Here is a 21,357-nt window from a genome sequence, read left to right as displayed (position 1 = left end):
CAAGTTGGCTGGTAAAACTTCCTAGCCCTAGCCAAGCCTCAGACCTGACAAATCACCCTCATCCCTCATCACCTCCTGACCTTCTCCTCCGCGGCCAGGCTGCCTCTGGGATCCCTCTGGGATCACACCAGGACCTGTATTTCAGTGCTGGCTGGGGGCGAGGAGGATCTTTGTGTCGTGTGTCACTGCTGACGGCAGCCTCCAGCCACAACTCCAGGCCAAGCAGCAGCAACAGCAACATAACACACATCTTGTCACTGCATAAAGCACCATTTGCATCCGCAGCAAAAGGCAAAATTTTACGCCTGCTGTCACAAAGAGGGAGAAGATAAATTATGTCTATAAAACACGAGGATAGCCTAGGGGTGTGGATTTGAGAAGACACCAATCCAAACAGTTTTTAATAAAAGCCCTAAAAGATCAAGACCAATGTGCTATCAACGTAGAGCTATGTGAGAAAAGGTGCAAAACTCTTAGAAACCCAAGAACATAACCGTATTGCCAGCACGCAGGGTGCTTTCAACAGGGAAGGAGACCATAAAACTCACAGACAAAGAAATACCAAAAACGTGGGAGTCAGGCACAGAGTACACTGTGTATGAGAGACACCTGGTCTAAATCTTAAAAAAAAGATGGGAAGTACAACTTGCAGACTGGAAAACAATGTGGAAATAACCGAGATAGAATATGATGCCCCCTCGCTGGCCTTTTCAAACGATACAAGCCGGAGGCAGTGCTAACCTTTCCCCACTGTAAATTCTCAAAAGTCAAAGCAGACGAATCTTCAACAAATGTGCTCAGTAGCTGTTTGTTTGCTCACTGGTGGCGTTTCCCTGGTACAAGGGGATGTTGATTAAAAGACAGCATGGCTCTTCACCTCCTCTCTCCACACACGCTCTGAAAGCTACAGGATCTGGCAGTACAGCAAGAGTAAATATTACATCTCATCCGAAAGCCATCTTTAAAGGAACACTCCTTGTTTCTCCTCAAAGTGTGGCAAAAAAGATCAAATATTCCAGATGTCATCTCCAGGTCCTACAGGACACCTGCTTATAAACAATCATCTTTGCATATTAAGAAGGCATTAAAGCACCAACTTGAAACAATGCATCCTAGCAGCACTAAAAACTACCCTCCCTAATCCAAAGAACAAAAGGATTTCTAATGTCTGGAATTCACAGATCCTTAACATTTAAAACAGAGAGTTGACAAAAGCTATTACAAACAAGTTTGCAATTAAAACCACCTAATATCTTGGTTACCAGTTCAGCAGCCGTGCTTTTTTGCAAAGCCTTCTGGGTGTTGATTTAATCTATCAAATATTAATAATGCTCCTCAATTAATGAAATATTTAGACTTATCCTTTATGTCCTCATAATCTGAAGATTTATGTTCAAACTCGCAGGCCAACAGGATACTAGACGGAATCCTATGAACCAGCTCACAGCCTGACTGTTAACGCTGTCATCTCCCCAATACACACGCTCCCTTTACACTGATAAACCCACGTTTGCCAGGTTGCATATTCACTACCTACCGCCTTGGGTATAAGAAAGGCATTAAAAAAAAAAATAAAAAAAGTTAATTTCTCAGGTCTCAAAAATGCAAGTGACTTAAAACATCCATCTCCTATTTAGTGCAGGTCCTGATGACCTCCAGGCTGGAGGTGCTGCCTCTCCAGCCCCTGAATCCCCCTGGCCAGCGATACACGGGGTGCGCAGGGCTGACACCACCCGCACGGCGCTGCCAGCCTCCAGCACCTTCCTGCAAGTCCCTGCCACGTGCCTAAAGCAAAACTCACAGGGAATGAACTTCAGTCAAGGGCAGCATAAAAACATGCCTTGGGTAACACCCCAGGAACTGAGATTATCGAGAGGATAAATTAAAACTACAGGGAAGAACAGGCTTTGCTGCCCAACTGCAAGCACCTGGGCTGAGTTAATGCAGCATCAAAAACTTTAGAGTTGGTTTAGAGGTAGGGCACAGCCTTCAGTCAAAGGCCTTTGGGCATCTGCATTCACTGGACACCGACGAGCATCACATTTCAGTAACTACCTCCTGATTTTGCGACAGGCGTCCTTTCAGTTCCCAAATCAACAGCTGGATAAAACATGTAATTTTGAAACCCATTAATCCTTTCTAACTCTTCTACCACGTGCATGTTTAATTTCCCACTTCTTGAAACAATATTATGATTTTTGAGAGAAACAGACTATAGCTTCTGAATGCTCTGGGCCAGCAGTACGAAGCATCCCTAGTTACCACAGAAGCTGGATAAAACATTTGGGTAATATGCCTTCTGGCTTTAAGCCTTTGGGAGAAATTACCTATTATAACTTCCTCTGAAACTGCAAGGACTAGAAATGTGCGACTGGAGAGGAAGAAGGTAGCTGAGATTCTTAAGAATCCAGCAGCTCACGCTTTAAAAGGAAAAGGAGGCCAAAAAAAAGGAAAAAAAAAATGTATTTCACTGCATTTGATTCAAATGCATCAGCAGGTCATGGCCAATAGTCCTGGGGAGACCAGGGTTCCCTTTTGCCAGTTAATGTGCTGAAATACATCTGTCCACATCTACACTTGAGTTCTAAAATCAATTAAAAAAATCTGAAGCAGCACTCTGAAGGACACATAGACACTTAATATAACCAAGGCCAAAGCACAGCATATTTCAGTTTGGACACCGGGACTGCAATTCTGTCTCCACAGAGGTGCCCGTGCTCTCGTGCTATGTTCCCTTCAGCTCTACGGATGGCTGACGCCATCAGATTCACCCCAGCTGCCCTCTGTTCCCAGAAGCAGTAAGCACCATGTTCTTCTTCTTCTTAGCAACAAGACAAGCACAAGCAGGCACGTTCTTCTGCAGCATCACAAGCCTCCTGGACTTGGCTCAAATGCTTTGCCCCAAATCACAGGTAATGGGCCTGCTGCATGCTCTCTGGGCACCACTATTATCTCTGCTCTCCGCAGTTTGCTCAGTTCCCCAGTTCTCCGCTGCTGGTTTTGAATGCTGTAGCCATGGCAAGCTCATAACTATCTTCTGGGTCATGTACTGCTCCAGCTGACTCAAGAAGCTCTAATGATTTTGATTATTTTTATCCCTCTTTGCATAATTTTTACATTTCCCTGTAACAAATGGGGAAAGTCACTTACCTGGCTTTATTTTGAGTCTATCCGTGTCAGCCTGGTTATCTTGCTCTGTATTTACTTCCTCCCCAGTTGCGCCACCTGCAAATTTCCTCCCTCTCCCATGTGCTGTCCCTGCAGGATGATTAGCCGTATGCAAACCGAAGTGGACCTGAATTTTCGACGCTACCAGTCCATCCCACTCACCGTCTCGCTGTCCTAAACTGACACTGCTCACCACTGCCTCTGAGAGCTCTCCCTTGAGAAGGAGATATGACACTGAAAAGGATGGATTTAATATTTAATAGCCCACCTCCACACCCAAGCCAGTCCCCTGAACACACAAGCAGCTCAGCCCTACACCGTGTCAGCTCACCTGGCTCAGCAGCTGTCTGCAGTTTACGGCAGGCAGCGTGTTTGAGCCGGGGGGACTCCTCAGTGGAGCCAAACAATCTTAAATGTAAACTCGGGCAAAATGAGCTGGTACGGAAGCAGACAGCAAGACAATGGAGGGGATCAGGCTGGGCATTAAGGAAACAGGAATCCTCTTGGAAGAACATTTCCTACTTGAAAAGAGGATACGCTGGATGTCCTTGATACGTTGCCTATGCTAGAAATTTTTAATTAAAAGCAGGAAAGCCTTTCTATTTTAGACGCCGTGATACCAGCATCAAGCGCTTTTATAAGTACAGTTTATTCTGGGTTTATATGCATTTCACAGAGGTTGGCAGCCAAGCTAAGCCAGCAGGGCTACAGCAAACTCTTCCACTCCTGGTCGGATTTACTTTACCGCTTCAACCAGTCACCAGCCATCACCAAGGGGACGTGCCTGCCCACACACTGAGGGAGGCCAGACTCACACAACTTCTCCCTGATCTACCGGAGACACAGACAGCTAGGTGAGCCTTTCAGCGGCGACCTTTGGCTCCCATGACAGTCAAGAAAAGGGAAATCTCCAGTGAAACGTGTCTTGAAGCACTCACACAGACCCCTCGCACCTCTCACTGTCCTGCACAAAGCACAACCCCCCCTTTCACCTCCTCCTTTTCTGGGACCCAGTGACCCAAACCACAGGCGCCAGCTGCCCTCTGCTCCAAACATTTTGCTAGGGAAAAGCCAGAGGAATACAGCCTGCTGCCATCCCCTCCACAGCCCCGCTTCCCGAGCGGAGAGGCCACGCAGGTGGCATCACCGCAGCTTCAGGAGGGGAAGAGACAGATGACAAAACACCAGGCAAGCTGATCAAGAGCAAGGCCCCAAACTAGCATTTCAGAGCAGTGGCAACACAACAGCATCAGTCCCTAATCATTTCGATATCAGCTGCTCTCATGCACATTTGGAAATGTGATACCCCAGGGTACCGGTAGATCACTCTCTGCTAGCGGCAATGAACCGCCAAGGGATGCTAATGCCTTCATCAGCTGGCACAGCTGTTTGCAAGGTGAGGGCACATCCAGCTCTATCTGCCAGCACAGCTCGAATCCATTCCCTCCACAGAAGAGCTGGCTGTTTGTTTGTTTGTTTTTTCTGGCTGTTGTTGGGGGTTTTGCTCGTAATTGCATCTCTACTAGGACTTCTGCTGACACAGCTATGGTGGAGGGGAGAGCAATTTCTTTGCATTCACGGACAGATAACTAAGTCGGCAAAACTTCTCAAATGTAGACCAAGCCTCTGCTTTGGAAAGCAAAAAATAAACTACCTTGGTCTAAAATCACCTCTAAGCTAATACAGCTACGTCCACAGCAAGGACTTATATTAGCATGACTATTTCAGCAAGGGAAAATGAAAAATCATCCTCTCCAGCCAGCGTAATTATATTGGAAGGGCTTTTTTTAAAGTATAAACCAGGCCTTTGATTCTGCCTTGACTGACTAAACGTTCTTCAGATGCTTTCTTTAGTCACATTGGCTCAGCCACGTTAGCTTAACACAACTGAAGGGCACTTCTAAGGCTTTCTTAAAACTTCAGAAGCCGCATTTGCCCATTCTGTTATTATTTAAAGTTTTTCCATGTGGAAGAAAAGGATGAGTTCCCAAAGGGCCTATGCTAGCCCACAGCTTGCTCAGCACACGAGAACCCATGTTTTGGAAGTAAACGTTAGCATCCATCTGATAGAGGGCAAAATTCTGTCCTGGACAGGGTAGTGTGCAATTTTAACATGTCAACAAAGCAACCCTTGTGCGAAAGCCCCTAACTGACAAAAGTTTAAAAATCTCCTTACTAGGCTTTTAGTATCAGAGAGGGGAAAAACTACCTTCTCTCTTCATACAAAGACACAGATAAAATGTATTAACCCTGGTACTCCAGAAGAAATTTAAGACAACTGAAAACACACATATTTTGCCCGCGTTCACAGTCTCATGTCAGTGTAGTATTGACATAGCTCACTGTGCTAAGGAGACCAAGGGAAACAGCTGTCCTGCAGCCATCAAGAAGTGCAGGCTCCCAGACAGCTCACAAAGTAGAAAAGATTAAACGCACCAAGTTTTCCTGCTGTAACTTACTGAAACAGACTCCGTATTAAAAGCAACAGCCCTGGGAAAGCAAAGCCCTCTCCTCACTTGCAATACCAGCTGGCAGGAGTAAATGAGAGAGGAGGAAGGGCAGGGCAGGCCTGAAAGAAGCACTGGATTTCACGTCACCTGCAAAACAGAAAGTGGGAAACCGAAGTAGTCATCTGTGTGCTCACTGCTCAAAGGCACTGCTCATTAGGTCCTGGCTTTTCCTATTATCACTGCTGCACTCAGTGGCCTATTACAGCAACCTCCTTCCAGCCAGGGACCCGTGAATAGGAAGCGCTTTGACATGAGTGAATGTTGCCCCTTAATCCAGTGGGGAGTTCATTGAACAGGCGGAGGGCTGCCGACAGAGCTGCCGGCACCAGCTGGCTGAGGGGATGAGAGCAAGGATCAAAGCCAGGGCAAAGCCTCAGCACCGCGAGCCTGATTTGCAAAAACTGCTCAGCCTGTTGAGTCCTCACCTTTAAAAGGTGGGGAGCTGCTGGGTGCTGAACTCGTCGGAGATCCGACCTCAGCTGAGGATGCTGAGCAGTGGGGAAATCTGTCCTCTATGTGGCTTGCACACCGTCTCTTCACTTTAAAGATCAAAGCTGCATCTCCAGAAAAAAAGATGTTACAGATCAGAACAGATAGGAGGAAAAAAAAATGATGAAAAATGCAGTGTGACTTCTGAAGAGAACCACTTCATTCAAAGCCACACACACACCTTACTTCCTGCTTAGCATGCAGGCACCAGCCTTCCTGAGGTTAGCACGAGTCTGAGGAAAAACATCATGGCTTGAAACCTCTCTTTCAAGTTCACACCAAACAATCATTTTAGGAAACACACAAACACAAGGTCAGCTGAGTCTCCTCACTAAACCGATGCAAACTGGAGTAGCAGCATCAAATTAAATGAACCTGCACTATCAATAAAAAACTGGCTGAGCAAGACAAACCCATTTATTTAAAACTTTAATCTTTAGCACTGTAACTGCAGCAGGTCTAAAATACGTGAAAGTCCCAAACCAGACGGAACACAAGAGACCTGCTAAAGCAAAGCAGCAGCAAGACCAGGCTTCTCTGAAGCAATGTGGTTACTGTGCCTAATGACTGCAGCATGGCTACTTACCTGGCAGCTCAACCAAAGCACAGAAATTACTTGGGGCTGCCTCAGAGCAAGGCACCCAGAAGAGAATAACCATCGAAGTTTAAAGCTGAGAACTTACAAAGAACTTGGTGCTCAGAGAGATTCTCCCTCACCCATCAACACCAAGATTTGCCAAGGAGCTATTCTATACTGGAAGCTTTTGTCTTTAACAGCCAACAACCTTATCTGCAGAGGTGGTATGGACACTCCCTGGAGACACACAGACAGCACTCTTTCCAACCTGCCCACTCCCACCCAGCTCTTTGCGTGGAGCAGTTATCTCCTCCCAGCAACACACCTCTGCCCCTCTCTCAAGTGAAATAATCCCTCGTTTCTGCTCCATCTTGCACATGGCAGACCATCACAGTTGCGGGATGTTTATCCTTGCTCTCCCCTGCCAGCGCTGGGGGAGCAAAGAGCATCTCCTCCAGTCTCTAAATTCCAGCCTGATTTATACCAACTTCCTCCCCTCTGGCCTCAGATTTGTCTGAGTTTATGGGGGAGGGGAGGAATTAAACTCCAAATGAGTGATCGTTCCCCCTCCATAATCCACAGCAACATCTGTGGATATTAAGCCTGATTCTAAGAGCGATGTTTCTTGATGCTTTGTGTACAGAGCAGACCCAGCCAGGACTGCTGGGAGATGCTTCCCAAAATAAAAGATGGGCATCTGTAGTGTTGAGACTAACCTGTGCATTAAAAGTTGATGATTTGTGAGCCAACTCCTGCCCCTGTTACAGCCATGGCGCTCTCCTGAAAGCAATCACACGGAGGTAGCCGAAGGCAAAACCCAACTGTGGAGTCACACGAGCACCTGAGGGCTGATTCCTCTATCACAGGCAAAATTAACACCTGATTCACTTCAGAAGCACACACAAAGGGCAGAAGGATCAGGCCTTGAGATGCAGTTGTGATGGAACACAAAGCATAAGGAAAGCCTTGGGCAAAACTCCCGCTAAAGATGATGGGAATCTTGTCTGAGTACTAATTCAACCTGTTCTTTGCAGCGCTTCCCAAAGAACCGCTGTTGTGATAGAACACAAACCGTAAAGGAAACCCTTGGGCAAAACTCCCACCAAAAATGAAGGGAATCTTGTCCAAGAACTTGTTCTTTGCAGTGCTCCACAAGGAACCGCCGTTGCCACCTGTGTGGCCATGCCACAGACCTCATCCCAGGCGGGGCAGAAGCTCCCTGCGGCAGCACAGCCCTCCGACCGCGGTGTTTCAGGGACAGCGCTGGGACAGGCTGCAGCACAACCTGGCACACCTGAGCCGCAAGGTGCCCAGAGGTCCTGAGGTAACAGCAGCGGGCTGCAGTGACAGGGCACTGTTAGTTTCTATACGAGGTATATATATAGTTTTTATCACCACCTCAGCGCTCCTTCTGCATGGGCAGGCTCAGCAGCCAGCATGCTGCAAGCTGGTGTTTACCTGAGGGCAAACAGACCTACAAGAGTTTATACACTCTAACAAAAGGGCAAACAGACTTTTTATAAAAAGAGTTTATAATGTATTAACAAAACCAGGGGGGAAAGTTTCAGCCTGGCACAAAGACCCACTGCAGGCGCAGTGTCCCAGCTCCACGTGCCACTCACGTAGTTTCATGGAGTAGCCGAACTCTTTGGGGATGTTTCCAGCTCTGGCTAATTACAGCCAATTGTCATTACACGGCAAACTTCATTTTCTTTGGGGATTTTGGATGCGACGCCAGAATTTCCTCAAGGTTTGCGCTCACAGTCAAACCCCAACAACACATGGGCAAAGCGCGCTGGAAGCCCCCGCACCCCGTGCTGGCTGCGGCCGGAGGGGGTGTGTGTGTGTGTGTGCAGCCACCCTGAGCGCCCCTGGCTCCCCGGCAGCCCCCGGCCCCGCTGCCGGGCCCGCCGCGCTGAGGGCAGGCGGGAGCCGGGCGCGCTCGGCCCCTGGGGAAACTCCCGAGTGTTTTCTGAGGGAAAACTCCACGGCCTTCCCCGCCGGGGGCTGCCCCGCCGGGCCGCCCTTGCCCAGAGAGCCGCAGGCCGCGGGCACAGCCCGCCGGACAGCACCTGCCGCGCCTCCCGCCCGCGCAGGGCCCGCACCGGGCCCCGGCCGCCCGCCGGCTGCTCCCGCCCAGCGCAGCGCGGCCCGGCTGCCGGGGGCGGGCCGGGGGCCGGGCCGGGGCCGCCCCGCCGCCGCGCGGGCCCGGGGCTCTGCATGCCTCATGCCTGCCCCCGCACGGGCGCGGGCCCGCCGCCCGGGACCCTGCATAGCTCATAGCGGCGGCCACGCCGCTACCGCCGCGCCCGGCCGGCCCTGGACTCTGGATGGAGCCGCTCCAGCGCCGCCCGGCGCCCCGTCGCATGGGGGGCCCCGGAACATGGATGGCGGCCGCGCCGCTCCCCCCGCCTCCGCCACACGCACTCGCTCCCATTGGGGGGAACCCCGGAATCTGTATGGCCCATACCACTGACTCACCGCGGAGGGGTGTTACTTATACAGAGTCCCGGGCCCCCCTACACACAATGGCAGCAGCTCCCACATTCTTCCCCTCAGAGGAGTTGGACTGAACCATGGGGCGGCGGGGGCACGGCCCCCCTCCAGGCCTCCGACAGAACCCGCCTGGCCCTGGGCGATACCACTCTACGCTCCCCCATCTTCCTTCCCCCCGCCCGGGTAGATGGACGCCGCCGCTCTCACTCACCTCGGCATCCACTGTGGCCATGGCCGGAGCCCCGGAGCGTAGCCCCGCCCCCTCGGCGGCTCCTCACGCCTTGGCTCCGCCCCTTTCCCCTCACTCTTCTCAATGGAGACGCTCCGCCGGCCATCGCGCATGCGTACGGCATCATGGCGGCCCCCACGGCGCCCCTCCGGCCGTACGGCATCATGGCGGCGCCCACCAGCTGCCGGCCGTACAGCCGGCGCCGGGCAGGGGGTGGGATGAGGATGGGGTGAGACGGGGACACGGGTGGGACGGGGACCCTCGCTCCCCACGCACGGCCGCGCCGGCACCCCTCGGACCGCGGACTCCTCACTACTTCTGTCGGGAGACCCCGCCACGGTGGCCTTGGCCCCTCGTGCCGTGGGGGGTACCCCACCATGGGCTGTGTTCCTGCTGCCCGCGGTTGCGGCCCGGCGTGGGGCCAGAGCACCAGCCGATCCCAGCCTTAAGCACCTCTCTTTGCTACAGCCGGGGACGGGTGGGCTAGGGGAAGGGGGACACCCCACGGAGCGTCTTTGTCCCCTTCTCATATCCCCTGTAGCTGCTTTCACACACCCCAAATCCCCTCCCAACGCCCAGGCCCTAAAGCCATGATTGCAGAACAATTATCCCTTTTACAGCTCTTCAGTAAAGCAGAAGATACTGCAAGGGGGAGATAAACGCCCCCCCCCCCAAGGGCTCCGCAGCCGGGGAGCCACATCGAGGTGTGGGGGTCCGGCTGCGGCTAGCTTCTTGCTGGGCAGGGAACCGGGGGCAGGAGGGCTTTGGGTGGCCCGATGTCACTTCACAGATCTCTGACCAGCCACCCCAGGGTCCCCCCATCTTCTGCCGCCTTTCTCCACAAACCCTGCTCTGCTGGGGGGTTGCGCCTGGGGACACCGCCGGGCTCCCCGCCCCGGTGCCGGGCGGCCATCGCTGCCCTGATGGAAGCCAGGAGGCTCCGGGGTGGCGAGCACAGGCGCCCCCCGGTACCCGCACGGGGGTACCCCAGGATCTGCCCTGGTGGCAGCCCCTGTAACCCACCCACGGAGCCCCGGCCCCACGCCGGGCTGCCACCCCCAGCCCCACCGGGACCCCCGGACCCAGCAGAGCCGCGAGTGCCGGGGTGCGGGGGCTTCTCTGGGGGGTGACAGACCCCAAATGGCCGTCCGAGGCTGCAGGCAAGACCCCAGACCGCAGCGAGAGGCGGCGGCCCCACTCCCCCGGCGCTGCCGCCCCCGGGAGGGCAAGGGGCAGCCAGCCCCACGGCCCCCGCGCCGGTCCCGGAGCCCCACGGGCCGGCCCCGGACCCACGGCCCCCCGCGGCCCCGGAGCCGGGCCCGGCCGCGGCTGCTGCTGCCCCCGCCCGGCCGCGCCGCGGTCAAAATAAGAGTCCCCGGGGCTGAGGCGGGACCGGCCGGGGGAGCCGCTGCCCAGCCCGGCCCCCGCCGCGCCCCGGTTTAGTAGCAGCTAAAAAATCCCCCCGAGAATCCCCCCGCGGAGTCCCTGCCGTTGGGGTCCCAGGCGCGTCCCCGGGGTCTCGCTCCCTGCCCCGGTGGTGGCGAGGGTGGGTGTCCTCCCCCTTGGCTCCCCCCAGCATGGAGTGACCGTCCGTCGCCAGCCCCCAGCCCCTCGATGCGGCGCGGCGGCAAAAACCCGGCGTCACCCGGGACCACCGCGCTGTGCTGGGGATGCTCAGCTGGCGTGGGAGGGAGGGCAGCGCCCACCTGCACCCTGCGGCCCCCAGACCCCTGCACACAGCCCCAGCTCCCCCAGACCCCCGCACCCCACCCCAGCTCCCCCAGACCCCTGCACCCAGCCCTGGCTCCTCCAGACCCCCATGCCTATCCCCGGCTCCCCCAGACCCCTGCACCCGGTCCCAGCTCCCGCAGACACCCATGCCCGGCCCCAGCTCCCCCAGACCCCCAGACCCATCCCCGGCTTCCCCAGACCCCTGCATCCATCCCCGGCTCCCCCAGACCCCCGCACCCAGCCCTGGCTCCCCCAGACCCTCACACCAGTGCTTGGGGCTGGGGGGAGAGGGCAGTGGGTGCAGCAGCAGGGCCAGGGGCTGCTGGCCCCCCTCCCTGTGCCTTTGCTGGGGCTTCATCTTGCTGAGCGGGAGCTGGGGACACCTGGGCCAAACCTCCCTGGGCCGTCAGGAAGGGAAGAGGCTCCCGCAAGGAGAAATAACGTGAAGGCAGCGAGCCCTCGCAGCCCACCACCGCCTGCCATCACGGGTCTCGGCCCACCTAGTTCAGCCTCACGGGCCGGTTACAGTGAACGGGGCAAGGGCGAGACCTGTTTGGCCATTAACTGCCCCGTTTCCCTGCTGCGAACCCCCAGGGGTGTGTGGGGCAGGGGCTGAGCCCCAGACAGCGTGGGGCAGGGGCTCAGCCCCAGGGGAGCATAGGGCAGGGGCTCAATCCCCAGGGGGAGCCTGGGCTGGGGGCTCAGCCCCAGAGGAGCGTGGGGCAGGGGCTCAGCCCCAGGGCAGCGTGGGGCAGGGGCTCAGCCCCAGGCAGCGTGGGGCAGGGGCTCAGCCCCAGGCAGCATGAGGCCAGCCCGCAGCTCGGCCGTGGCGGCGCGGCTCTCCAGCCAGGCTGACATCGCCCTCTCCCGCACCGAGCCGGCCGAGCAGGGACGGACGCCACATCCTGGGATTCCTGCCAGCAGGAAGAGACCAACCAACCGCCCCGGCGCTTCCTCCGTCCTCCACGTCCTTCCAGCTGGGCCCTTCCCCATGGCGGCAGCGTGGGCACAGCCGAGATGGCCCCAGCAGCATCTTCCCCCCGCAGCGGCTGCCCGGGGCCGGGGGACACGTGGCTCTGCCATCGCCTTGGCCATAAACCAGCTTTTCCCTTCCAGCTGCCGCTGTGGATGCCGCCTCTGAAAGCTGATGGCCACTTCTCGCCCACCGATGCCCTCCCGGTGGGTCTCAGCGGACAGGCTGTGCTCATCAAACACCTACCCCCAGCAAAAGCACCCATGGTCTTAAAAAAAAAAAAAAAAGCAGCGCTTTATTTACCCTTTCAGATCTTTACATTTGGTGTTTTAAAACCCAGGACAAAAATACTCCCCCCAAAGCCGTGGCAAACATGTAAAACCACTAGTTTACATTTTAAAACCCAGTAATAAATTGCGCAGAAATCTCCGGTTGTACAGAGCTGTCACAAATATTGTTGTATAAAACCCCAAAATCTGTAAAGAGAACCACAGGGATAAAGAATTACAGCCATGAGTATTGGTACAAGAAAGGGCACGAGTTTTGAGGGTTTTACCCCACCAGTCTCTCTTGGGGAGGAGGGATGGGACATTCCTCTTGCAGATAGTTGGAAATACTTACAAATACAGAATAAAAACCAAACGGACCTCAGAAAACCCTTTGTCTCCTCTCTTGTGCTGGCTCAACAGGAAAACTTCCTAGCAGAAAATATTTACCTCTACAAAACTACTGGAAGTTCAGTGGAAAGCTAAAAAAGATTCACTGGTCCAACAATAAGAGCCTCCGTGTGTCCCCCGTCCCCCCCTTCCCAATCTCCTGTGGGCAGCGGGACAACAGGTGCCAAAGCAGAGTTTAGTAGGACACAACAACGAAAAAGCCAAAAACATGAAGGCAGCACATGTGGAGAGCAGGACAAGAACAAAACCATGAAGGACAAAAAAGAAGCAGAGGAAAAAAAAAGGCAGATGATGTTTTTGGTATTTTCCATTGAATGCTGAGTTTGGAAACAATTAGCTCAAGCTTCACTCATGTCCCACCACTTCCCCTCCCCATTTCAAACAAACCAAAACCAATTGCTTAAAAAATTTGAGCCAGGAATTTGAATTCCTATGTACTGAAGTTTTTTCACCCAGAGCTGGGTTCGGAAAAAAAGGGTTTTTTCCCCCTCTTTATTCCAGAGTTCAGAAAGAGGAGAGAGGGATGACCAAGAGCCTAGAGAAACTCCCCAGGACTTGGAGAGGCTGAAGCCGGAGAGGCTGCAGAGAAGAGAGACAGCAACAAGGCAGAGGGCAGGGATTGTCTGCTCGCCCTCTCCAGAAGGGAACGTACTCAAAGCCAGGCACCGGGCTTTGCCTCATCGTGCTCACCCAAAGCACTCGCGTACCCCAAGCACCTCGCTGCCACAGCACCCTGGGGCCAGCTGCAGGCGGGTTTAAGAAGAGCTGGACTAACTCCTCCATCCTGCAGTCCCGGACCATTTCAAAGGGGTCCATGAGACACGAACAAGGCTCTTTGTGTCAGGCTTCAATTCCCTGCCGCAGCGCTGGGGGACAGGCAAGGCTGGGCAGGAATGGTGGAAATCACGGTGCTGCGCTGGTTACGGCTGGCTGCTTGCACAACAGCGAGGGCGCTCAGAGCCAAACTCAGGGCGATAACCTGCTGCATCCTGGCCAGAGCTGCCTCGCGGGTCTGACAGAGGCATCGCTCCACAGGAGCTGTGCGTGCCCAGCCCCAGCATCCAAAAGAATGAGGACCACCATGAAGCCTAGCTCCGACTCCTTCCCGCTCCCTCCACAGCAGCCAGGGGAGATGGACACTCCTCAGCAGCGAAGAAGAGCGTGCCCACCTGCTCCTTGCTTTGCAAAGTGGACTCCACGTGCAGCATCGGGTGCTGAAGGACCAGTTCGTAGCAAACAATCTGGAGAACAAGCTCAGGTGCACGGGAGTGCTGCAGAGATGCTGGGCACAACACAGGAGCTGTGTGCGATACAGCTGGCCTCTCCTCTCCAGCCTCCACCGCGAACACTGCGTTCCCAGCTGTGAAGGTTAAAACAAGGTGGGCAGACACTGGCTGGGGGTCTAGAAAGGCAGCCCAGTGGCTCTGGCCACAGTCACCAAACAGCAATCAAATTTTCCAGCCAAGAAACATGGGCTAGACATGTCGCCAGCAGCTCAGCTTCAGGGACGGCGAACAAGGATCCGGGAACTCAGTCCCAGCCCAGGCTGCCTCTCCCAGATCCCGGCTGGCTCAGAAGCCCATAGTCCAACCCAGCAGGTCCAGAAGCATTGACAACTCACAGGAATTTTTCCAGAGCTGTGGAAGGGACGTGGGTTGAGACCTGGAAGGAAGGGTATGTACTGCCAACAGCAAGGAAGGGCACAAGAGCCACCGGCTGAGCCAAGCAAAACAGGTTCAGCTAACTGGGAGCAAGAGGAAGAGCATCAGGGAAGAGATGCGCCATTATGAACAAACAAGCACCTGCCTTTGACCCCCTGCAGATGAAGAATGCTTTTCGTGGCAGGCACAGACCACCAGGCAAAGGAGAGAGTCTTTAACTAATAAAAGCTGGGCAGAAGCATAAGTTGAGCAGAGAGTGAAGAAGGATCCTTGTGTCTCAGACGCAGATCACACCTCAGGCTACTTGCCATGACAACATTTAGGCAACACCTACATGCTTCAGACATGGTATCACCAAACTGTGGGTATGGGAAGGAGCCTTCTTCCACTTTTCTAAGTTTATTCCAAATGTCCCTTTAGGAGAGGGCATGGGCTGGTGGTCTCCAGCCCTTCCAGCCAGTCCTTGGCTGTTCCATCTCCATCCTCCTGAAGGGAGAATCCACTCTCCCCTTCCTCCCCACCGGCTCACCTCTCCAGTCAGGCAGCAGAGAGCACTGCCCAAGACCCATGGGCCACTTGGACAAACCACAGCTTTGGGACACAGGGCCAGGGAAGCAGCAGTGCTCCAGAGCCAAGCGCACACAGTGCCAAACTCCCTCCAGCCATCTGGAACTAGGAGCCTAGCACCACGGTCAGGCTGCATCGTGCTTGTTCTCCCTGAGCTGCCTTGGCAAAAGTCACCATCCTTTCTGGCAAGAGCAAAAAACTTGCTTCATATTGTAAGAAATCAGCAAGGTGCATTCCTAGATTTGGCATGAACAGGCACATGAATAAGCATCAGAAATGGATGAAAAAGCACAGCATTTCTCTTAGAATAATTTATTAAATACAGCATTAAAATTTGTATTTATGAATTCAATCATTAAAAACAAAACTTCATCTCATATATATATATATATATATATTCAAGGACAACGACAATCATTCTATCAACGTTGGTGCACGTTGTGCCAGCACTGCTCAGAACAGCACCTTCTCTACACTATCCTTAAAGCAGTTCAACACTTAAAAAAAAATAATAATAAAAAGCATTTGCAAAGAAAAGAGTGCAAAACAGGGCTTGTCCCCAGCTGCCTGCCAGGGGTGTGCAGCGGCGAGCTAAAATGAGGTGGCAGAGGCTGCAGTGCTCCTAACGGGTTTGTTAGATATTGCCTGCCCAGTGTGAGGCAGCCTGGAGGCCAGTCCTCAGGGATGCCAAAGGTCTGCAGCCCATAATTTCAGCCGTGGCTGGATGCCTGCAGCTCTTGAGTATCTGGTTTGTGGTTTCCTCAGCTTGGGCAGTCAATAACTAAAAAAGCTAAATGAGGAGGGGTAAAAAAAGAAGCGCAAAAAGAAAAATGTTGTTTTACATCCACCAGCTTCTTCCCCTGACCTGCCAGGTCCGGCAGAGGCTGCGAACGAGCTGTAGCTGTTTGTGTTCCCACTTGCTCGTTTTTGCACTCTGCTGTGGCTCAGGAGACGAGCAGTAAACCAGCACCAGCTCGTGGCGAGAACAGTCCCCCGGCCAAGCACCCTCGTGCACTGGCTTGGTGGCACTGACCGCTCCCGCAAGGGACACCCGTCTGAGCCCCGCGGGAGGGCTGTCCCGAGGGATGGGCTTCCACGGACAGGGTCCTTGGGCAGACTCAGAGGTAGCGTTGGACTGACTTTTGTAACTTGGTCGTCACGTAATTCTGGCCTGGGCAGTGGCAGCTGGGATGGAGAGGGCACCCTGCAGGGCTGGGAGATGGGACACAGGGGATCTGGTCCCCCCCGCTTGCAGGCTGGCTAGCGCTGTTCAGCCTGGGCGCTGCGGTCTAGCAGTGAGCAAGGACGTGCTGTCTGCTACAAGGCTTTTCAGAGAAAAGTCGCCCTTGCTGGGAAAGGCCAGAAGCGGGCTGGCAGGCACCCCACGGTAACACCGGGCTCTGCCTCCACAGCTCACCACGGCCTCCTGCGTCATGAGCACGTGCCCCAGCGAGCTCACCGCGTGCAGGCAGCGGTGCAGCCCACTGTGAGGGCCAAAGGCTGCCGGTCACTCACCGCACAAACGGGCACAGCGAGGGCTTGTGCTTTTGGCTTTTTGAGAGTCCCTGACCTTCTGAACCCGCTTACTCCAAGAAACCTCTTGTTTCAGCTACCCTTAGGACCCATGAGGACAAGGAGGAAGGGCTGTCGAAACTGTTTCTGGAGAGCACACGGCCCCTAAAAAAGACGAGAAAGTTCACACAGCCCAGCCTTCACCTACAGTGGAGACATGCCAAGTCAGGAGCATTTCGGATAAGGCATCGCAGGTGCTTTGATAGTAAAGCAGTTAGTGTTGACTACAGTACTTTAACACAAGCTGCTGCAGAGGGCAACCCTGGGGCAAAACCAGCTCTCCAGCACTTGGTGCAGCAGCAGGAGACAGTTCAGTTTCCCAGACCTCTCCTACATGCACACACAGGCTGCTCTGGCTGCCCTTTTTGGTTTTCTTCCCCCCTCCCTAGAAAGAGACTTAAAAAGCCTGGGCAGGGATGTGCCATTTACCCCACCAAGCAGCCAGAGAGATAAAAAGACACCTTGTGCTGTACCAGACTTTGCGGTAGGCAGGTGAACCGTGGCGCCTGGGGGTGGGCAGCGCCAGCGGGACTCGAAGCAGGGGAGGCTAGTTGCCGTTGATGCTGGAGTTGGCACTGCTGCAGCTCTGCTCGTAGGATGGAGGTGCCTCTGCGGGGGAAAAAAAGAATAAGAGCCGTTATGGTGGGTGTTTGGGAGGTTCCCTTCATCCCAGTCCATGTAACTCAGCGTAGAGTAAGGCAAACTGCTAACAACACACATGTCATGCACACAGGCACTCCCTCTCCAGGACCCTGCCCTGCTGAAATAGATGGGGTTTGCACATGTGCACGTAGAACGTGAGCCAGCCAGTCCCACCCCTGTGCTAACACCTACAGGGGTTAAAATCAGCACCTCAGAGTCCTGTCCTGTTCCTCCCTTTCTTTCACAAGCATCCTCACGTACTCCAACACCTCCAGATCACAGGTGACCTGCGTTCCGTGTACCCCAAGCCAGGGCTGAAGTGACACACCAAGTGCCTCATCACGCCGGTGCTAACAGACAGGTTTATTTGGGCAGGACTGTGCTAACAGACACTGCTGGCCCCTGCCATCCCAGCCGCCTGGGACAAGCACAGCTCCAGGCATCCAGCACGCTGGGATTTCCCCAAGCTTTTCCACCCTGGACAGTCTCTCAGCTCCCACCCCCGCAGCTTGTGTCTTCAGACCAGCTGCAAGCCCACTCCAAGTCAGACAGAAGATTTCAGTTACACGGTTTTCCTGGCTCTGCTCCCACCAGCCTCACCGCAAGCCAAGAAGTTTTTCTATCAGTGGGAGGCTGGAAGCTCATTTAAGAACAGGGAGATCCTCTCACGACGAGCCCAGGGCGGGCACGGGTGCAGATGTGGGAACGGACAGCCGGCTTTTACAGCTGTAAGAGGGGACTCCTGCGGAGGCTAAAGCAGGCAGAGAGATCTCATGATCCCCTCTGACATCGGACCCCAGCAGCCTGACTTCCCTGTATTCCCACCCAGTTCACAGCTGGCAAAGGAACTCTCGTGGTAGGAGACATTTACCAGCGCGCTGCCAGCCCGTTCAGATCTCAGGAGCGGGCTGCTCACCGTATGGGTAGCCCCACGTGCTGTACTCTGGAGGCAAAATGAGCGAGCTGGCCGTGGGGACGGGCACCACGTTCCCCTCGGCGTAGTAAGGGACAGTGGCTCCCGTCGACAGGCAGAGCGTGGGATGGTTTGGGGAGCCCGTCTGCTCCGAGTCCACCCTTATCTCCTGGAAGCTCAGTCCTGGGGCGTAGCTAAACGGCTGCTGCTGGGAATGGCTTTTGGTGGGGATCGAGACATTGTCCATCGAGTGATAACCACTGGCAGCCTCCTCTTCCTCCGGCGGGGCACTGGGTACCACTGCAGACGGTATGTGCTGGATGGAGCGGGAGGGGCTCAGAGGTACCCTGTTCACGGCAATGTTCCCAATATAAATGGGGAGAGTGACGGAAACCTCTGGCGACTTGAGGGAAACCTGGAAGAGAAGGAAAAACAGTGGCATCCTCTTCATTATAGACTGCACTGGGAAGGTTCACCTGATGTGAGGGCCACCCACACCACACAGCTACGGAGTTCAGTGATTGAGCTCAACCCAGCAGAGAGCACAGAAGTTGCAGCACAGCCCACTGGAGCTCCACAAGGCTACTGGTGTACTCACTTGGATGTAGTAGTCAATATGTATGAGGCTACAGCCCTGCAGAATGGACTGGGGCAGTGCTGGCACAAGGATCTGCTCCTTCCATTCTGCATGTTTCCAGGCTTTCACTCCTGAGCCCTCCACCTCTGCGATAGTCCTCAGGTCATAAATCCACCGCTTGGATTTATAAGCCACTTTCTGTATGGACAGGAGAAAATACAGCTAGCAGAAAGCTTGCAGATGGTCTTCTGTTTCCCACAAACCTAACCCGGTACACAAAACCACCCAACTGCTTTGTCAAATAAGCACAAGCATAAACCTAACGTGCATATTACAGAGCAGAAATACCCATCACTGTATGACAGACTGAGTTGGTTTAAGCAAGACAAGTGCTACCACCTCTTTCCCCAGGGAGGTAGAGAGAAACAGAGATAGCCAGAGGTCTGGACTCCTTTCTGCCACCTCCCAGCAGCGGAGAGGCACACTGGGGAGAACCGCCCCAGATTCATAGAGGTCGCAGGGGAGTGGAGTACCAGCACAAGCCAAAGAATTGTGCTTTGGGACGGTTACCTGGAGCAGACTGGCTACCACGGCCCCTGTGTCCCGGCCCGATTTGTTCTCTATGTCTGTGCGGAGCTGGATGGCTTGCCCCACGATGTACCCTTTCAGATCCGAGGTGGCAGTCAGGATAATGTTGCCGCTTTTCACAAGCTTGTAGTTGAACTTCTTGGTGACTGACATAGTGTTGGGCTGCTGCAGGACAGCAGAGAGACAGAGATGTTGGCTCAAGAGAGCCTCCCGGGAAACACTCAAAGATTCAAGCAGAAATACCAGTCTAAGAGGACACAAAGAACCAGCAACACAGCACTACCACAGACAACAGGTCTCACTTCTCCATCTCCCCAGTTTCGCTGCTCTATTAGCCACTCTTGCCTCCAAAGCAAGTTCCCTAAACCCAGGTCTCTGCAAGCACCTGGTGATACTGGCCAGTACCTCCGAGTGCTGAACGTTCACCTAAATCTTTCAAAGCAACATGCAGAAGAGTCAAAAATTGCTTGGAGCAGGGACAGATGGCAAGGCAGGACAGATCAGGAGTCCTTATCCTGCTCTTGCACAGTCCAGGCATGCGGTCAGAGAGTTGTCCAACCACACAGTTATTCCCTAGACAGCATGCCAGGGTAAGGACAAGAGCTGAAGCCTCGGCACTTCCCAGCCATGCTCCTCCTTGTTCTTACCTCGATGTCAGGGATGTCGTTCAAGTTGAGAGGGCAGAGAACGTAGAAGATCTTGTTGCACTTGTAGTCCTTGGAGAAGCGAGGTGTGTCTATCACAGCTTTCACCTGATGGAGGACCTTGCCAAAAGGGCCTTCAAATGATGTAGGAGCAGAGGCTGGAGTTGAGAGAGAAAGAGGAGGATCGCAAGGCTGAGTCAGACCAAGCATTTCCAAACTGGAAGTACAGTCCCTTTAAACAGCTTTCCTCTTGACCTGAGGAGTTCTGCAAGCACCTCAGAGACAGAGCACGTAGAGACACCCCCAAAAAAGACCTGAACACCTAGGTCACTCAGAGGCCTTGCTGCAACCTCCTTACAGAAGGGATCCTCTGCAACCACAGGCGCAAGAGCAGAGATCCTCTCTCTGGGCACACTGTGCAGGATGGATGGATGGCTACAGACCAGGACCCCTGCACACACCTGAAGAGCTCACAGGGGCACGCTTGGAGAGGCACCAGCGACAGCTCAGACCCGGCTCTGCACCAACACAGAAAGTACCTACTTCTCTAAGCTCTTCTGCTGTCTGTGGCTGACCTCACGCTTGCTGCCCGTAGCATCTCCAGGCCAAGCTGCCAGCCTGCCTCTGCCATCCAGCCCAAGCCCTGCTCAGCACACCTCGAGAGGCTGCCAAAGCCAAGGCTTACATGGAACTGCCTTCAGCCAATGCATCATACCTGGCAGCAGGAACTGGAAGGGAAAGTTGTGCTCTCCAGCTGTCAGGACCCCTGTGGGAAACAAGAGTAAAAGGTAAGTTGGACAGGCCATTGCCTTGGAATGGTAATGATCTTCTGGAGAGCATAATCTTCTGGAGCGAGAGGTCACCACCTGGGGAATAACAGATGACTTGTTCAGCTGCCTACAGCCAGTTGGACAACTGCAGATGCAACGAGCAGTGCTCGAGTCACCAGGAGCATCTGCTGCCACCACCACTCCTTGGGACGGGAGACGGCTTCATTCCCAATGACTGGTTCTATGTTAAGATACCCAGTAAATAAGGTAGTTTGGGGCAGAGTTTAAGGGATCCCAGTACCATGGCAAGTGGTTAGCCCCAGACTACTGACAGGGCATGGAGAAGGGTTGCTGTGTGTTTATCCTTCTTCAAGCAGGCTACAGCCAGTCAGAGGGAAGGTGAGAAAGCACAGGCACTGTCAGAGGGTGGTAAGGAGGTTTGGTGGGCATCAAGCCTCTACAGCCTCAGCCACATACCTAGCCCCATGCAGACTGCGCAGTGTTTAGGAGCTGGAAACAGAGGTCCATCTCCCAAACCCATCCCCAATCCCAAGAAGGGACCTGCAGTACCCC

General features: G+C 54.3%; 2 protein-coding genes across 3 annotated transcripts in view; both read right to left on the bottom strand.

Annotated features, from left to right (window-relative positions):
- Positions 1–9,586, bottom strand: part of EHMT1 (euchromatic histone lysine methyltransferase 1) — a 121,463-nt gene extending 111,877 nt beyond the window's left edge. Inside the window, exon 1 of the mRNA XM_056351290.1 lies at positions 9,452–9,586. Within this exon, the coding sequence (XP_056207265.1) occupies positions 9,452–9,472 (21 nt within the window). The 5' untranslated portion in view covers positions 9,473–9,586. The remainder of the gene's footprint in view (positions 1–9,451) is intronic.
- Positions 9,587–12,448: 2,862 nt separating this feature from the next.
- The window catches only part of ARRDC1 (arrestin domain containing 1), a 39,633-nt gene continuing 30,724 nt past the window's right edge, over positions 12,449–21,357 (bottom strand). The window contains exons 3-8 of one of the 2 annotated variants that reach the window (XM_056352112.1): positions 20,730–20,780; positions 20,018–20,172; positions 19,353–19,535; positions 18,804–18,980; positions 18,164–18,620; positions 12,449–17,259 (exon numbers count right to left, since the gene is read on the bottom strand). In XM_056352112.1, coding sequence (XP_056208087.1) covers positions 18,183–18,620; positions 18,804–18,980; positions 19,353–19,535; positions 20,018–20,172; positions 20,730–20,780 — 1,004 coding nt within the window. In that variant the 3' untranslated portion in view covers positions 12,449–17,259; positions 18,164–18,182. The remainder of the gene's footprint in view (positions 17,260–18,163; positions 18,621–18,803; positions 18,981–19,352; positions 19,536–20,017; positions 20,173–20,729; positions 20,781–21,357) is intronic. The other variant, XM_056352111.1, reaches the window with a different exon arrangement.

This window comes from Falco biarmicus, chromosome 9 (genome assembly GCF_023638135.1).
Source record: "Falco biarmicus isolate bFalBia1 chromosome 9, bFalBia1.pri, whole genome shotgun sequence".
NCBI classification, from domain to species: Eukaryota; Metazoa; Chordata; class Aves; order Falconiformes; family Falconidae; genus Falco; species Falco biarmicus.
This window is presented reverse-complemented; position numbering and strand designations above follow the sequence as displayed.